The sequence below is a fragment of the Batrachochytrium dendrobatidis genome (genome assembly GCF_000203795.2).
Source record: "Batrachochytrium dendrobatidis JAM81 unplaced genomic scaffold BATDEscaffold_9, whole genome shotgun sequence".
Taxonomy (NCBI): Eukaryota; Fungi; Chytridiomycota; class Chytridiomycetes; order Rhizophydiales; genus Batrachochytrium; species Batrachochytrium dendrobatidis.
In genome coordinates, this window is record NW_006281107.1 from 858,392 (window position 1) to 874,877 (window position 16,486).

Below are 16,486 nucleotides of genomic sequence, written 5' to 3' on the forward strand. Positions count from 1 at the left end.
ACTCGACACTTTAGTTATCCGCCAGTCTCGATTCAAAACTGCAATCTCAACTATTTGAAATCATCGCATTTATTTTTATTCAATTGTTCAGGTTTATTAAGAATAAATCGTATATCAAGTTTAAACCATCGACTTTGAGGTATTCCAACTGTTGCAAAATGAATACCTCGAAACGAATCAGCAACTAGTAATAACCCAAAAATGAATTCCAAATATCAAAGTTGTCACTGTTTTAATTGGTGGTGGTGTAAAGAACAGTGCTCTTTTCAAATCCGTTAAAGGCCGACGCTGCAGCCATTGTATACGCACCCATGTTTGAAAAGTAGAGCCAATCGCCAATTTTCATCATTGGGAGAAGGCATTCGCGACCAATACAATCAATCGAGTCGCAAGTAGGTCCCCAGATGCTGCATGAAAACTGTGGCATTGAATCGGACACTTCGGGTGAATCAAAAAGATATTCTCCTTGACGAACAAGCGGAATGGCCTTGACCACTGCATGATCAAAAGTCAGACAGTTGAAACTGCCATACATGCCATCATTGATATAGTACATGTATGACGGGTGCTCGTTAGCATTGGTGGGATTGCACTCCGAGTCGAGAGAGAGTTGGCTCGACACTGTAGTGGGACTATCTTTTCCAAATTCACTTGATGCTGTAGTGCTTTCAATGGTATCGCGGAGCACCACACGGCGAGCAAAAATATTTACCGCAAGAGTAAATGCAGAAGACGCAAAGTAGCGGCCAGGTTCAGCAATGACGCGGACAGTCTCGGGAAAGTTGTCATCAATGACGGGACGTAGAAGGCGAGCCACGTCAGTAAACTGGATTCCTTCAGTAGAACGACCTGGAAACCCACCTCCAATATCGAGCAAAGTGAAATTAAAGTCAAGAGCTTGACCAATATCAAATGCTTTGCGTGCCAAAAGAACTGCTTCACTGAAAGCAGAAGCGTCGTAACAACCACTTCCAACGTGGAAACTGATACCAATCACATCAATGTCAAGCTCGCGAGCAGTACGCAACAGAGATGGAACAGCAGCAAGTGAAGCACCAAACTTGATACCAAAACGACACACTGAGCGAGAATCATCGGTAAGAATACGCAAAACCATTTTGGCACTAGGCATGGCCTGTTTAATTTTGTATAGCTCATCAGCATTGTCAAAAGTCATGACTTTGACATTACAAGCACCGGCGTGACGAATATGAGAGGCTTGTTTGCACGGATTGGCGTAAATAATACGAGAAGGATCAACTCCTTGCTCAAGGACCATGTCAATTTCAGCTTTACTAGCACAATCAAAACCAGTGCCAAGACCTGCAAGAGTCTGCAAAATAGCCGGATCAGGATTACATTTAATGGCTAGCAATGATAAAGATATTAGCTAGATTCATACATGACAATTCAAGGTAATTAATTCTCACCATAAAACGGCTCAACGCGTGGAAGCAGAGCTTTCCATTGCTGGTGCTGACGAACAACATCACCAAGATCAGCTACAAAGAAAGGGTTCTCGGAATCAGGATGAGATTTGTCGAGCGTCACACGCGATTGTATGATCTCACTGATGGAACGAGTGTCTGTCGTTACAGCAGGAGTAGCATTGGTGCCGAGCTTATTGATGGCCTTGAAGCTCGAAAAGGGAAAAGAGTTGACGTCCACAGATGGAGAAAATGTAGTGAAAATATCCTTCATAAGGTGGGGTAAATTAAAAAAAGTATAAAAGAGCAAAAGACAATGATGCTTTGTGGTAAAAAGTGCTTGTTACAGACGATAGACAGATGTGGACGAACTCAGGCTTCAAAGTTCAAAAGCCAGGGCGGGTCTAATAGATCATACAGAGTATTAGTCTCAATGATCAACTCAAACACGTTTAGATCCATAACAGCTATTGGATAGATATCAAAAAAGCAAAATAGACATTGATGAATAGATATTCAAAATATGTAATGAATGCTTACCGGGGCAGATCCCGAGGTGGATTCCGATCGGAACCGGAACGAAGGGGGTTGTAGAGAACGTGGTTTTAGCGCACTTCTGGGATGACCCGAAGTGCAAGCAAGTTTAAAAGGCGTAAACGCCGGTTTTGTTAGAGACTAGAGAACAAGAGTACCAAAAAGTTGCTGCCTAATAAAGCGCGACCTTTTGAATGGGTTGTCAAGTAAAAGATTGACAGGTAAAAAGCGTCGAGTCGGACAAAACTAGATCTCAAACGGGTCGGTTAAAAAAGTTGCGGTGTTAAAAGACTTGTGTTGTTTTTGTAAAAGGGTCAAGGTCAGAGTTGAACGACTTTGAAAATGGCAAAACAATGTGCTAAATGACGATTTGTAGGGAATGCAAACAGGACGGCAGTGGCAGATGAAAAATTGATGTTAGCAAACGAGTCAGAATAATGGGCAAAAACTTGCAAAATGGTGTAATAAGTCTAGAAGCCTCTATGCTCAGCAAAAACAGCCGCTTACTGCTGCAAGATGGTTATTGCCCTGCCACAAATGTACAGAAGAAGCAGCCAACACAGCATGCCAAAAGGAATTCGGGCAAGTTAACAACAGATAAGGCGGAGGTTGAAAAGTGTTTGTAAACCAGACATGTAGACAGAGGTTGGGATGATCGTGGTAGAAAGTACAGACATGGTTTCAACCAAGAGATGCAGACAATAACAGTGTTTCTGTCCAGAATCTCAATAACATGATGAATACATCAAGTGAACAATTTCAACAGACAACCGTTCTACATGCCTGACACTTTCATCTCAACCCATTCTTTTGACAGTACACAACCATGATTACTATCCAACTGCATCCCCAGCAGACCAAACCGACTATTCTCTTGATAAGCAATAACAAAACTCACCTACGAATTCAAAAACTTTGCAGCAGGAAGGGAAGAAAAATCAGAAGAAATTGATTTTAAAAATGCGCGTTTGATGTTCGCGTCTTTGATAATACAATTTCTCATGTCGGATAGTGACATTTTGCTATTCAACCGACTGACATTCACACTTGCTGTATGAACACTTTATTCATCTGAAAAATCTGTTGCTGTTTGAAAGCATTCATTAATAAACTCATAAATATTTCACACTGTTTTAAAGCCATTGGACAGTCAATGTGGCAAGGAATGTCAATTGCAAACATGCTCTTTTGAAAATAAACTAATTGTTTGACAGTATTGTACTTTGAAAATGCTGTGTACAACACAACACTGATTAAAATATTTCCGACTTGTCTTTAAATTTATTAGTACTTGATGACTAGTGGTACAACACTTGCTAATGCTCCTATTGCTAATATCGGAGTTACAGGGAAACTCGAGGTATTACTAAATAGATCCAATCTCAATATGGCTTTTAAAATACTTGTATCTGCTGGTGTATTGTATTACACACCATGCTAATTATTTTGGATTTGCAAATTATGATTAGGCTACCAATAAAACATCTTTGCAGCCAAAAGAATATACAATTGAACCATTAGACTATTCGTTTAAAGAAATTTCACAAATCACTGGTTAGTCAAATCTCGACTCCATACCACATATAGGCTTTGTAATGGTTTCTAAATACTTGCTCACCAAAATATCTATTATAATGCACTGCCACTTGGATCTTCAAATTTGTAAACAGATATACTTGCAGAAGAACCTCGAAATATTAAAAAAATAACTCGACAAAAGGTGTAGTGTATAGAATATTCATTTGCTTCATTACTATCATTCTACCATTATAGTATTGATCAGATCTGTAAAGCCTGATTTTGCTCAGGAAAAGTTGGTTACTGCAATTAGACTCTCAAACAACCAAATATCAACTCTGGCAAGTCTTCCCTCTTGTATCGAGCAGATGAAATCACTGAGTAATATTACTTGGTTGGACCTTTCATTCAACGCTTTGACTACAATCGATAGTGTAAGTGTCGTGCCTATCCTTTCAAAAGCTGTTTTTAAAACATGTGAACATTACTGGTGAAATTCTGACATCGACTAATATCCCATTTTATTCCAACGCATACTCATTGCATTTAACAAGAGTCTGTTGCTTCTGTCCAATCTAAAAGTGTTGTATCTGCATGCTAATCACATTGATGATGTGGCAGAAGTCGAGAAACTGAGCAATCTCTCACACCTGTTCAATCTCACACTGCATGGAAACACAATGGAGAACACAAAGACATATCGATCCATCGTACTTTTATTTATTCCTCGTCTAAAGCATCTAGATTTCTGTGCTATTACTAAGCAAGATCGGACTGTTTCCAACACGCTTGCCAAGCGTATTCAACGCCAACAAACCAACGCTGTGCTTGAATAAAATCAGTGTTTTAATAAAGCAAAATTTTAATAATTTGCCATGCGAAATCTAGGCGCGTGACTTGCTCATCTGATTGTAATGATTTTATTGAAATCACATTTTCATATTTCTTGAGCTACCATCAAAATTTAACAATGGCACTCATTCAAACTGTAAGTATACGCTAGTAGCTGCGTCAAAGAAGGTTGATAAGAGTGTTTACGTTTTGTTTATATTCTGGGTTGAATTACCTACACATAGAATTGCCCCGATCTCAAGTTCATTGCTCGTGGCAAAGTCCGTGATATTTACGAAGTGGATGAACACTCTTTACTCTTTGTTGCCACTGATCGTATCAGTGCATTTGATGTCATTATGAAGTCCGTAAGTAGTTTTCACTATTTTATGTAAAATAGACCACTTGCATTATCCTGCAATGAGCTTTGCTTTGAATATTTTGCACTTTTCTACTATATATTGACTTGCTTAATAGACATTGTCGACTCTTGGTTCAATATTTGACCTAAACTATTTAATTTTAATTGGATACACTGCTTCTGATACTGCCATGAATGATAGGGTATTGCCGGTAAAGGAAAGATCCTGACTCAAATTTCCGAATTTTGGTTTGAACTGCTCAAAGAAACCATTCCCAATCATACCATCACTTGCAATATCGATCAGATGCCTGACAGCGTTCAAAAATATCGCGATCAACTTCAAGGTCGCAGTATGCTGGTTCGCAAGCTTCGTATTCTTCCTGTTGAAGCCATTGTTCGCGGCTATATTACTGGTACGATACATGTACTATAGATCTTTAGTTTGCCAAACATACGAATTATACTTGCTTAAAGCTTTGTGCTGTTGAATAGGGTCGGCAATGAGCGAATACAAGACCAAGGGAACAGTTTGTGATATCTCACTTCCTAGTGGTCTTGTCGAGTCTCAACAGCTTCCAGAAATTCTGTTTACGCCCAGTACCAAGGCTGAACTTGGCGATCATGGTAATATCTTGACAGTATTCTTTTAAAATATATGCCTTTTACTAAGTGCTTTGCCGATTGATATAATACAGATGAAAACATTCATCCAGATAAATGCAAGTATATTACTATTTATTGTTTGCTTTCAAATACAGTCATCTAACTATCTAAAACGTAACTGAATGGCTGGATTTACATTTCTAGTGGCCGCCATTATTGGTGATCGATACTCGAAAGAAGTTGCTGCTGCTTCCCTCAAGATATACAAAAAGGTGAGCTATTTGACTTGACGTGCAAACCCAGCTAGTATTTATAAAAATATGCATGATGATAGGCAAGCGAGTACGCACAATCAAAAGGGATCATTATTGCTGATACCAAGGTCGAGTTTGGTGTAAATGAAGCAGGAGATTTAATTCTTGCTGACGAAGTCCTTACTCCAGGTATGACCAGTGCTTCTATGAGTGACTGTTTCAAATCACGTTTACTAATCATAGTCATACCGATAGATTCATCCAGATTCTGGCCAGCAAAAGAGTACAAGGCAGGAAAAAGTCAACCAAGGTATACCATTAAATCAGTACACTATTGCTTTATGCATAGATCTTTGACTTGCTAATTTATTCAAAACTGCCTTGGATATACTCTAGCTTTGACAAGCAGTATCTTCGCGACTATCTAAGCTCCATCAATTTTGACAAAAAAAATGGTGTAAAACTTCCACAAACTGTGATGGACAACACTCTTTCCAAATACATTCAAGTGTACAAAACTCTCACTGGAAAAGATCCCGTGTTATAAAGGGTAAAATCTAAACTCACCAATACTTGTGTTTTGTATATGCAAGCAGAATAAAATGAATGGCATACAAATAGTTTAAATTTAATATCATTGAGTATGTCGTTGTACTTATATTTTCTGTATTCGAGCTTGAAGAAATATGCGATCCATTTTCTTTGCTTCCTTTCGATTCACCACTTCCTTTTTGACATATTCACACTCTTGGATTTGAAATCCATCTGCCTCGAACAGTTTTTTGAGATATTCTAAACGTCATTGAAAATTTCAGTTGGCTATATTTAAATGTCTAAACAAAATGACTGTCAATCAAACTGCATACCTTTTGAGAAATAGTATGAAAAAGTACCATCAGATCGAGCATAAAAACAATCATCAATTCGATTCTCTGCCTTGAAACGCAGCTGAGCAGCATCATAAAGTCCATAATCTCTAAACAATATTACACCACCAGGTTTAAGCACTTGCTTGATGTTTGCCACGACTTGAGGCATTTTCCAAGGTGGAACAGCACTCAGCATAAATATGGCCGATACAATATCCAAGGACGATTCAGGAACGTCATCTACAAGTGAATCTTTTGTCAGATCACACACAAACCCTTTGCAGCGGCTTGTATCATAGTTGGGTGACGCCTAGATTTAAACAAATGCAATATGGTGAGTCGAGGCAATGTTTTATTTTGAAACATGTCATGTTAGAAATCAATTGGGGTTGATTTAAACCGATTGTTTGTACTACCTTGACAAAATCTACTGCACTATGTAATATTTAGTAGTATAAAGGTTAGTTAGGACAGTATCGTATTGAATCGCGATAGTACATAATACCAATACGATATAGACCATCTTAAACACACCGTTTTGAATAATCGCAAGCATAAATAAAAAACTCTTTGTTTGATTGCAGCAGCGGAAAGACAAAATTGCCAACGCCGCATCCTTGACATGCCATCAGATTCAGTAAATGTTGGTAATTTCAATGTAAAATCAAGTGAAAATCGAATATGTAATCAACGCTCTTACCGATTTCTTTATCCAGCACCAATTGATAGTTTGCAATATTGAAATAGAATTACTGGAAATATCAGTAATCCGCTGTATATCAGACTCTATCAACAATAGATAAACTAACCTAGCAGTTTCTGTACAAGGTTTGTTAGTTTAAGCATTTAAACTATATAATACAATGTTGACAGCAGATTATGCTCAACGATACTTGAAATACCTTTGAATTTGGTTCTCCATGTTCAGTTTCTTTCAAATCTGGAAATTCTCGCTCAATCCAATGACGATCCTTGAAAAAATTGGTAGTATTTCGCTATATATACAAAAGAGTTGACGAGTGTGATGTTTAGTGATGTGAATGATTCAATTTGAAACATAGTATTGTGAACATGCCTTGTAAAATATATCCCAGTTTCGTGCAGCCTCATCAACAAGTTTGTTTCGTTTGAATTCTGTCGGAGCAATAGCTAGATTAATCTGGCCATCGAGTGCTTCAATTCGAAGTTGGTCTTGATCAGCCATGTTTGCTGATTGAATTTAGATATTGGCAAAAAACCAACTTTTCAAATTGGTTCAACATGAGCCGAATTGAACGACACAGATGGTCGTATTAGGTTGATGGCTCATTATTGATGTCGCTCTATCTACTCATACTATCCACGCTTACAAGACTTGCTTGGATGACTACAGATTCAATTGGATGAAAATGCACTCGTTTGCAACTCTAGTAAATTATAATACGGACGCTCTAATAGCATCGTAAAGTATCTCAAAATCCATTCATCAACAAGACATTTAATCATTTTGTTGCAGCTCAGACGCTTGCACAACTCTTGCTTGACAACAGCCCGATCCAGCTTACAGGAAAGTTTAATTAATAAAACAGATGGCATAATCACGGGACAACACGTGAAACAGGAGAATTTAAACAAGCCAATAAAATTAATTCTCCGAAAGTTGATGGTTTTTCTGTAAATAACGTGATACCAAAAACAACATGATTAGATAACAGCACAGTAAAATAGGGTGTGAAGTCAAGGTTTGGGGTCTGAATAATATGGATTGCAGGCTATACTATACGGTCTGTACTGTATAATTCTGCTCTGTTGCGTCTTGTTTTTTCTGTTGCTTTTCTTCCTACGAAAGAAATTCTTGTTGGTTCAGAGGTGTGTGTCTGATACTGGTTTGTTGTTTGTTAGTGGCTTGTCTCTCTGTACGCATGTGTATCCTTTACTACAATACTGGGTGTCCTACAGCATCTTTTTCCACTGTCTTGGCTATCCAGAGTTCATGGATTCCTATTTCTTGGCGAATTCAAATCGTACTGAACTGATCCAGTTGAAGACTCGTTCAATCTATACTGATTGTGACTTTGACTGTGGAAAGAATCTGTGTTGGTCATCATTTTTTGATTTTGAGCCCACCACTTGGTCAAGATTGACAACTCCTTGGATCTCATTGCCTTTTTATTGTCTTTGTTACGACTGTATTCACGTAAAATGGAGCACTTTTGTATCTTGCAACGACTATCTTGGAATAGACAATTATCAACTATTCGTTGAACTCATCACAAATGGATTGGACTGCTTCTTCAATAGACATTCTTCAATAAGCGCATCCATTATATGATACAATCAAACATGGTTTTAAACTGATTGTTGCTTTCTCTTCGCTTGGTATAACCATGCATTGTACGATTGCCAGATTCATGTATTGCAATCAGATATTGGATTTGATTGTTGGCAATCAAACTGTTGTATTCTAAAAACTTGGATATGTTCGCGTTCTAGTTCAAGAGAACAACGATCGCACAGTTCAGGAATGCGACAGCTGTTTGATGCAGTCACACAATGTCATAATGTCCATTTTGAAGAGTTGGATATTGAACAAGTGTGGGATGTATTGGGACAAGATCCGAACATTTGTTTAGTGTTTCATTTGACGTGAATATAGCTGCAAATACAATTCCACCAACTCGCTTTCAATGGTTCTAGTATGTCTAGTATTCAAGCTAACATTTTGAATTTTTCAGTAATTGCAAATGGCTCGTCTTAATGAATTCCAGGTTGTTGGCCGAAAACTCCCAACTGAGAAAGAGCCAGTCCCCAAGCTTTACAGAATGCGCATTTTTGCTTGCAACAGCATTGTTGCAAAGAGCAGATTTTGGTATTTCCTCAAGCAAGTGAACAAGGTCAAGAAGGCTTCTGGTGAAATTGTTTCTGTTAATCAGGTATGCCACTTGCTCGTTTTGGATTAAATGCAGATAGTTTGGTTTATCATGCATGCTTAATTTACATATTCAAATTCATCTAGATCTATGAAAAGAAACCAGCTTCTGTCAAGAACTTTGGTATCTGGCTCCGTTACAACTCTCGCTCTGGTACCCATAACATGTACAAGGAGTACCGTGAACTTAGCCGTGCTGATGCCGTTACCTCCTGCTGTATGTTTATTATTTTTTAAACTATAGAGTTACTGATGTTGTGACGATGAGTTTTTATATTTAACCAACCCAACTTGTGATCAATTTTTAGACCAGGACATGGCTGCTCGTCATCGTGCCCGTTTCACTCAGATCCAGATCATCAAGGTTGCTGAGGTCAAGGCTGAAGATGTCCGTCGTCCATACATCAGACAGATTCTTGTTCCTGACCTCAAGTTCCCTCTTCCCCATCGCGTTTTCCGTGCTGCCACCAAGAGCGTCAAGACTACCTTTACTGCAAACCGTCCCAACACCTTTTAAGCTGGAAATGCAGTTCTGTTTCATTGAAAACCACCCAACTCGTATTTTTGTTTTTGTGTAATTTTGAGGTGAATGGGTTTAGTCCGAGTTAAACATTACTCTGCTTTATATATACAATGATTTACATGCAAAGTTTAAACATGAACAATACCAGCATTCAATGAGTGCTGTTTAGTCTATGCGTTTTGTTGCTGTCAGATACAGGGGTTTCAATCATTGAGAAATTACTAGAATTGACATGAATCTGGTAGAAACTTTGATAAGATGAGATTGTATTTGCAGCTATATTCACGTCAAATGAAACACTAAACAAATGTTCAGATCTTGTCCCAATACATCCCACACTTGTTCAATATCCAACTCTTCAAAATGGACATTATGACATTGTGTGACTGCATCAAAACAGCTGTCGCATTCCTGAACTGTGCGATCGTTGTTCTCTTGAACTAGAACGCGAACATATCCAAGTTTTTAGAATACAACAGTTTGATTGCCAACAATCAAATCCAATATCTGATTGCAATACATGAATCTGACAATCGTACAATGCATGGTTATACCAAGCGAAGAGAAAGCAACAATCAGTTTAAAACCATGTTTGATTGTATCATATAATGGATGCGCTTATTGAAGAATGTCTATTGAAGAAGCAGTCCAATCCATTTGTGATAAGTTCAACGAATAGTTGATGATTGTCTATTCCAAGATAGTCGCTGCAAGATACAAAAGTGTTGCATTTGATGTGAATATGGCTGTAAAATAGAAACGTAATAAAGCCAACTGTCATGGCTGTTTAATCTCAAAGAATACAAACTGTCAGGAATTACTTTCCACAACATTCAACATGACTGCTGAAGACCCTGTTCACTCCACTGACTCAGTCGAGACCAGTTCTACACATCAGAAAAAACACTTTCGCAAAGCTCTAGGCGAGATCACCATCAACAACCTCGGTCAGATCAGAGCCATTCATGCTGCTGTACCTTCTCACACACCAGATGTACTGGATGACACTTTGCTCAATGATGCATTAGCACTTGATCCCATTTCACGTATAGGTGAGTAGGCTATAGGCTAACAGATTCCAAGCGTTTAGCATGAATGATGCCAAACGCAATCCAGAAAACACAATCCACCAGATGTTATTGTATTATCGCAAGATTGATCACAGTATCCAACATCAGTTTTTGTATTGACATATTCACCATAATCGACTGTATTGAAAACTGATTCTTGCCATGAATACTTTTAGTGTATTTCAACGATGTATGCGCTGGTGCGGTTCTTTGTCGCAAAGTGCCTGCTTTATCTACAGATACGACTGATAAAATGGATGTAGAGATTGTTTCACTGCTTGTGTTGCCTGCTTACACAGGTCTGGGTTTAGGTAATATCTGCATGTATAGTTCATTCAAATATGCTGTCATCTAACTCTGTTGATTCAATCTGGACGATTATAAAATTGCCATAGCATCTATGTTGGTTAAAAATGTTGTTGAAGAAGCTACAAAACATCCAAAAGTGGGCAGAGTGTTTGTCAGTATTGACAAAACATGTCCAATCAAACGAGGCATGTATAGCAAGGCTGGGTTCGAAACCGATTCTGAACCTTCCGATGTCTCTGAACTCTTGCGTCTGGTCAAGTCAGTCTAATAGCATAAAGTCTTGCTGGTAGATATCAAGATGCATGTTCAAGCTGTTTTTTGAACCAATTCTATTTTCAAATAAACTTTTATTTGAATAGGAACAAGGTTGGATTAAAGTTTAATAATACATTAGATTATTTGATGCATTTAAGATTGTGCTAGATTCAGTTGCTTTAGACAAGATTGCCAATCCTCTTTGCATAATCGAACCAGAATCAATACAGATCGTCTGGTTTCTGCATGTTTATCCCTGGTTTCCAGTTTTATTTCATCTATATCCAGCATGGATGCAGTCTCGACATAGTCCATGACAGATTTGATGGATACAATTCGATCATGATACCCACACTGAGATAAATACCACAGTGTGGTGAGTACAGAGTCAATTGTGGCTATTGTACCAATTTGCAAGGCAGTACAGAGAATCGACAATGGCTCTGTCTTGGTCAGATACTCGGCAACTCTTGGATCTGGATTCCAGTTCATGTCCCATAATTAGATTATTCCAGATATTTGTAAACAGCTGATACTATACAGTATTTTTCCATCCAATACAAACTATTTCTTTGCTAACCTAAACATATATTACACAATCCACCAGCTGCAAATTCACGAGCAATTGGGTCTGTAGAGGATATGTGAATGGCATCTAGAAACAGTTCGACAATGTTCAACTGCCAAAGAAAATCGTGGTTAATTGGATCATATGCAAAGTTGGACAATCGAGCTAGTTTTTCATGACGTTCTGGCTCACTGTACGGTAGGTCTATTTAAACAATTATAGTAGATATTAAGTCGAATGAATAAATGAAAAATAGAGATTGGGTCAACACTCACTACTGTATAGTAGACTGGCTTCGTATTCACAGACAAGAAGTTGAAGGTAGTCGAAACGATTTAAATCTTTTGAGCCTGTTCGAGAATTGATGTATGCAGCAGTTTGGAACATGTACAAAGGGTTATTAGATCAGTTTGTGGATAGTGTGCTGCAAGGTAAAAACAAGAATTACAGTCGCATTCACGTAAAATGAACACTTTTGTATTGATCTTGGAATAAACAATTGTTACATATTTATTTTATTGAAACTACTAATATCAAATATGATCTAGTCCAACATATCTCAGGAATGCAACTATACATGCTGGCCATCCAGTATTTGGGTTGGAGGTTGAAAAGATGTCAAGAATGTATTGAAACAGAAATGTAAGTATTTGTAATTTTGTACAAGAATAAACATCAAGAAAGACTAGAGTTCAAAAAACAATATTACTCGGTAAGATTAGGTGGGAATTATCACCAAATATGAGACTGTTTATCATGTATTTTAGTTTAGTATTCCATTTTACGTGAATATGGCTGTAAATAAAAAAATTAAAATTAAACCAGCTTTGCGTCAACTTTAGTATTTTAAAGTATATTGCTATTCAATCATGGTTGTCTATTTAATCAAAGCCAGCACCATGCATTGTAGTCCATTTAAAGTGTGTGCTTTACAATCATGGCTTATCACAAGAATTTCTTCAAAATCACTATCATCTGTTTCTTGCTTAGCCCATACATCAACACCTTGGAAAACAGCTAGATCATACCCATCTGAATTTAGTAGACCATGTCCAACAAGAATTCATTTAAAAAATACAAATTCATGTTTGTTTTCTGCGTCTGCTCATTCTCAACATTCATCTGGTGAGTGTTGATTCACAGCTATTTTAAACCACATTTCTAAATTCTTGCAATACTGCATTGGTATAGAAATATCTAACCCACTTGGAATGTGATCATACAGCAACTATCGATCCGCAATTTATTAGAAATCTTGGAATCATTGCACATATCGATGCAGGGAAAACTACGACTACAGAACGGATGCTGTATTATGTTGGCTATACAAAACGACTAGGCAGTTATGTTTACAATCAACTGTTCAATCTCTTGGATTTAAACATGAATCATATTCTGTCAACTAACATGCACTTGACATGATTCGTATATAGACGTGGATGAGGGATCAACCGTCACAGACTACCTTAAAACAGAAAAGGAGCGAGGTATTACGATCCAGTCAGCATGCATTCCTCTTGCATGGAAAAATCACAGACTCAACCTTATCGACACGCCTGGACATGTCGATTTCACAATAGAGGTGGAACGCAGTTTACGAGTTCTCGATGGTGCTGTATGTGTATTGGATGGTGTAGCAGGTGTGGAAGCTCAAACCGAAACGGTCTGGGCACAATCCAATCGATACAGCATTCCGCGAATTGCTTTTGTAAACAAGCTTGATCGGGATGGTGCATCATTCAAAAATACCGTTCATGCAATGTCAAAACGACTTGGAGGCTGGGGAAAGCCTGCTATTATTCAGCTCCCAATATTTCGAAATGGACACGGTGTGCTTGTTACAGATAGCCATGGCGGTGGAAAGTTAGAGGGTATTGTGGATCTACTAACGATGGAGCGATTAGATTGGTTTAAAGATCCCAGTTCTGGTGGAGTAGTGACCCGATCGCAGTTGACTCTTGGCGAAAAAGAATGGGCATTGGTATACGAGGACGCTGTTAAATATCGCAACATGCTGATTGAAACACTGTCGGAAATGGACGATGGCATTGTAAATGTATTTCTCGAGTGCGATGGTGATCATGCTCAAGTTCCTGCAAAAGAAATTCAAAATGCATGCAGGCGTGCTACTATTTCTGGCCAAGCCGTGCCTGTTCTTTGTGGAGCTTCCTTTAGAAACATTGGTGTTCAGCCCATTTTAGATGCAATAGTCAACTATCTGCCGTCCCCTATGGATGCGCCTTCAGCTATAGCAACCCTTTCTAATGGATCACAACAGCACATTCTACTCAAAGACCCAAACATGACAGCCCTTGCATTTAAAGTAGTGCACGACTCCAGCCGTGGTCCATTAGTCTATGTTCGTGTATATTCCGGCACGCTTGAATCTCGCTCCATTCTCCATATTGCTGGCTCATCCACAGGTATAGGTCGAGATTGCAAACCCATCAAAGAGCGAGCAACAAAGCTTCTTGAGCTCTATGCAGACGATTACGATGAAATTCCTTTGATTTCTGCAGGAAATATTGGCGCAATTGTTGGACTCAAACATGTAAAGACTGGAGATACGTTGCTGGCGTCAACTGACAAAAGAGCGATCCAGCTGCATTCTATTCCCATCCCACCACCAGTTTTTGTCCGATCATGTGAGGCGGAGAGTATCTCGAGCGAGAAAGCCATGGCTGCTGCATTGGAGAGTCTATGCAGAGAAGATCCTTCACTGACTGTCACTGTCAATGATGAAACGGGACAAACTCTTTTAAGTGGTATGGGCGAGCTGCATTTAGAAATTGCTGGCGAACGCTTACAAGAAGTGTACAATGTCAAGTGTAATTTAGGAAAAGTCGAGATTAGCTACAGGGAAACGCTACAGGCTGGACAAACGTATTCGCACGAAATGGTATATGATTCACAAGTGTTTGGAAAGCATTTCAAATGCACTGTCGAGCTTGAAATGGAGTCTATAGACAATACAGATGCGGGTGAATCTATATCTTTAGCAACCGATGGCATTATTGTTGATGCCCGATTAAAGGAACATCAAATAACGCTGGCCGAAGATGGACGCCAATTGACTGCATTTGCACCTCTTTCTGAACTATCAGAGGCTGCTGAAATGGGGATCCGTGGAGCACTTAGTCGTGGTCCAATACTGGGACTTCCTGTATCTCAAGTATCTGTCAGGGTTAAGCAAGTGAGTTTGTTCAACCCAGAGATCTCTACACCTAGCAGTGTGCGCACTGCTGCATACAACTGCGTTCGAGCCATTTTTCAAACTGCCGATAAGCGTATAATTGAGCCCGTTATGGATCTCAGCGTCCGTGTTGCAAATCAATATGTTGGTTCTATTACCAAAGATTTGACTGGAACACGAAAGGGTCAAGTTCTTGGAGTGAATGCAATGGATCTTGATGGTGCAGATAGCAATAATAGCTCAGAAAAACATGTCATTCATGCTCGTGTACCTCTTGCAGGGCTGGTTGGGTATTCGTCACAGCTACGTGCATTAACGGCAGGTACGGGTGAATTCCTGATGGCACTGCATGGCTATGAGCCCATGAGCCATGATAAGGAAGAACTGCTGATTCGCACTATGCGGGGGTATTAATCTGATCATTTGGCTTGATACTTTGTCACATTCACTCAAAACACACCACCAAATAAGGGTTAAAATGCATAATAAACCGCCATTCCCATGCAATAATTAGTGCTGGTTTACCCATCTTTCTGTGATCGACATGGAAACAACAGTTGCATTCCTGATGTGCAGTTTTTATTTTTTAAACGCGAACGCATGGGATTTTAGATGCAAGAGGTTGACAACATCAGAACGGTCGCCCAATATCTGGATCGCAATGAGTCTGGTAGTCATACAATGTATGGCTATGTCAAATGAGAAAAAAGGGAGGTTCAAAAACAGCATTCAACTCGAAGCTATAGTTTGCGTGCATCATATGATGGACGTTGTGTTGAAAAGTCGAGAGCATCTATCGAAAAGCAATCAATTTGTAATAGGAAAGCACAACGAGTATTTAGCCATTGCTTATCCCAAAGCAAACTAGCCAATTGCAAGACAACACAAGTGTTCTATTTTGTATGAACATGGTAGTAAAACTCGAAAAAGTCCTGGGTAAAGCTGCTGTGTTTAACTGGCAGTGCAATCTATTTCATTCATGAGGCGGAAGTCGCATCTTGAGCCTGTAATCAGATGCTAACCTCCCTAAATCTCCGCTGCTTACATCCCATTCCAATACTCATCGTCACCCAGCATTGACCGCTTACAGGTCTATATGCAAAGAACTAGTGTAGCTAGAAACTACAGTAGGTGTATAGAATAGAAACCTCGAGTAGTTGTTGAATGCACGATATTAGCCACCAAAGCAGCCCATTGCTTGTTTCAATTTAAGCCACCAAAAGACACGAGTAAATGGATCAACAAGTACCGCTTATTGTC

At 38.9% G+C, this 16,486-nt stretch overlaps 8 protein-coding genes across 8 annotated transcripts; 5 read left to right on the plus strand and 3 right to left on the minus strand.

Moving 5' to 3' along the window:
• Positions 1-52: 52 nt before the first annotated feature.
• On the minus strand, positions 53-1,701 carry BATDEDRAFT_35584 (ornithine decarboxylase SPE1; the record flags this gene model as incomplete). The annotated part of the gene is made up of 2 exons (XM_006680362.1): positions 53-1,368; positions 1,431-1,701. The coding sequence occupies 2 exons, from the start codon at positions 1,699-1,701 to the stop codon at positions 233-235; spliced, it is 1,407 nt and encodes a 468-aa protein (XP_006680425.1). The 3' UTR covers positions 53-232.
• Positions 1,702-2,398: 697 nt separating this feature from the next.
• Positions 2,399-4,315, plus strand: BATDEDRAFT_26344 (uncharacterized protein; the record flags this gene model as incomplete). Its single annotated transcript, XM_006680301.1, has 5 exons — positions 2,399-2,569; positions 3,250-3,321; positions 3,431-3,515; positions 3,735-3,913; positions 4,034-4,315. 5 exons carry the CDS (start codon positions 2,399-2,401, stop codon positions 4,313-4,315), a joined length of 789 nt encoding a protein of 262 aa, XP_006680364.1.
• A 134-nt stretch (positions 4,316-4,449) lies between these two features.
• Positions 4,450-6,158, plus strand: BATDEDRAFT_90103 (phosphoribosylaminoimidazolesuccinocarboxamide synthase; the record flags this gene model as incomplete). Its single annotated transcript, XM_006680442.1, has 9 exons — positions 4,450-4,467; positions 4,556-4,678; positions 4,874-5,087; positions 5,167-5,298; positions 5,370-5,393; positions 5,482-5,549; positions 5,612-5,720; positions 5,787-5,841; positions 5,928-6,158. The coding sequence occupies 9 exons, from the start codon at positions 4,450-4,452 to the stop codon at positions 6,076-6,078; spliced, it is 894 nt and encodes a 297-aa protein (XP_006680505.1). The 3' UTR covers positions 6,079-6,158.
• On the minus strand, positions 6,150-7,604 carry BATDEDRAFT_90104 (uncharacterized protein; the record flags this gene model as incomplete). The annotated part of the gene is made up of 8 exons (XM_006680515.1): positions 6,150-6,323; positions 6,398-6,710; positions 6,817-6,835; positions 6,935-7,016; positions 7,101-7,106; positions 7,210-7,219; positions 7,303-7,395; positions 7,476-7,604. 8 exons carry the CDS (start codon positions 7,602-7,604, stop codon positions 6,187-6,189), a joined length of 789 nt encoding a protein of 262 aa, XP_006680578.1. The 3' UTR covers positions 6,150-6,186.
• Positions 7,605-8,229: 625 nt separating this feature from the next.
• Positions 8,230-9,868, plus strand: BATDEDRAFT_17251 (uncharacterized protein). The gene is made up of 4 exons (XM_006680215.1): positions 8,230-8,248; positions 9,115-9,312; positions 9,396-9,525; positions 9,617-9,868. The coding sequence occupies exons 2-4, from the start codon at positions 9,124-9,126 to the stop codon at positions 9,823-9,825; spliced, it is 528 nt and encodes a 175-aa protein (XP_006680278.1). The 5' UTR covers positions 8,230-8,248; positions 9,115-9,123; the 3' UTR covers positions 9,826-9,868.
• An 801-nt stretch (positions 9,869-10,669) lies between these two features.
• BATDEDRAFT_35586 (uncharacterized protein) lies at positions 10,670-11,570 on the plus strand (the record flags this gene model as incomplete). Its single annotated transcript, XM_006680363.1, has 3 exons — positions 10,670-10,883; positions 11,078-11,212; positions 11,297-11,570. The coding sequence occupies 3 exons, from the start codon at positions 10,670-10,672 to the stop codon at positions 11,476-11,478; spliced, it is 531 nt and encodes a 176-aa protein (XP_006680426.1). The 3' UTR covers positions 11,479-11,570.
• A 470-nt stretch (positions 11,571-12,040) lies between these two features.
• On the minus strand, positions 12,041-12,420 carry BATDEDRAFT_90159 (uncharacterized protein; the record flags this gene model as incomplete). The annotated part of the gene is made up of 2 exons (XM_006680516.1): positions 12,041-12,237; positions 12,309-12,420. The coding sequence occupies 2 exons, from the start codon at positions 12,418-12,420 to the stop codon at positions 12,041-12,043; spliced, it is 309 nt and encodes a 102-aa protein (XP_006680579.1).
• Positions 12,421-12,874: 454 nt separating this feature from the next.
• Positions 12,875-15,731, plus strand: BATDEDRAFT_20222 (uncharacterized protein). The gene is made up of 3 exons (XM_006680234.1): positions 12,875-13,158; positions 13,259-13,375; positions 13,467-15,731. The coding sequence occupies exons 1-3, from the start codon at positions 12,903-12,905 to the stop codon at positions 15,638-15,640; spliced, it is 2,547 nt and encodes an 848-aa protein (XP_006680297.1). The 5' UTR covers positions 12,875-12,902; the 3' UTR covers positions 15,641-15,731.
• Positions 15,732-16,486: the final 755 nt, after the last annotated feature.

Bases quoted from the DNA above. Each gene is read 5' to 3' on its own strand.
- BATDEDRAFT_20222 (XM_006680234.1), top strand. From the start codon at position 12,903: ATGGTTGTCTATTTAATCAAAGCCAGCACCATGCATTGTAGTCCATTT. The intron at 13,159-13,258 runs GTGAGTGTTGAT...GTGATCATACAG, and splicing joins TCATTCTCAACATTCATCTG to CAACTATCGATCCGCAATTT. The intron at 13,376-13,466 runs GTTATGTTTACA...ATTCGTATATAG, and splicing joins CTATACAAAACGACTAGGCA to ACGTGGATGAGGGATCAACC.
- BATDEDRAFT_17251 (XM_006680215.1), top strand. From the start codon at position 9,124: ATGGCTCGTCTTAATGAATTCCAGGTTGTTGGCCGAAAACTCCCAACT. The intron at 9,313-9,395 runs GTATGCCACTTG...AAATTCATCTAG, and splicing joins AAATTGTTTCTGTTAATCAG to ATCTATGAAAAGAAACCAGC. The intron at 9,526-9,616 runs GTATGTTTATTA...ATCAATTTTTAG, and splicing joins TGATGCCGTTACCTCCTGCT to ACCAGGACATGGCTGCTCGT.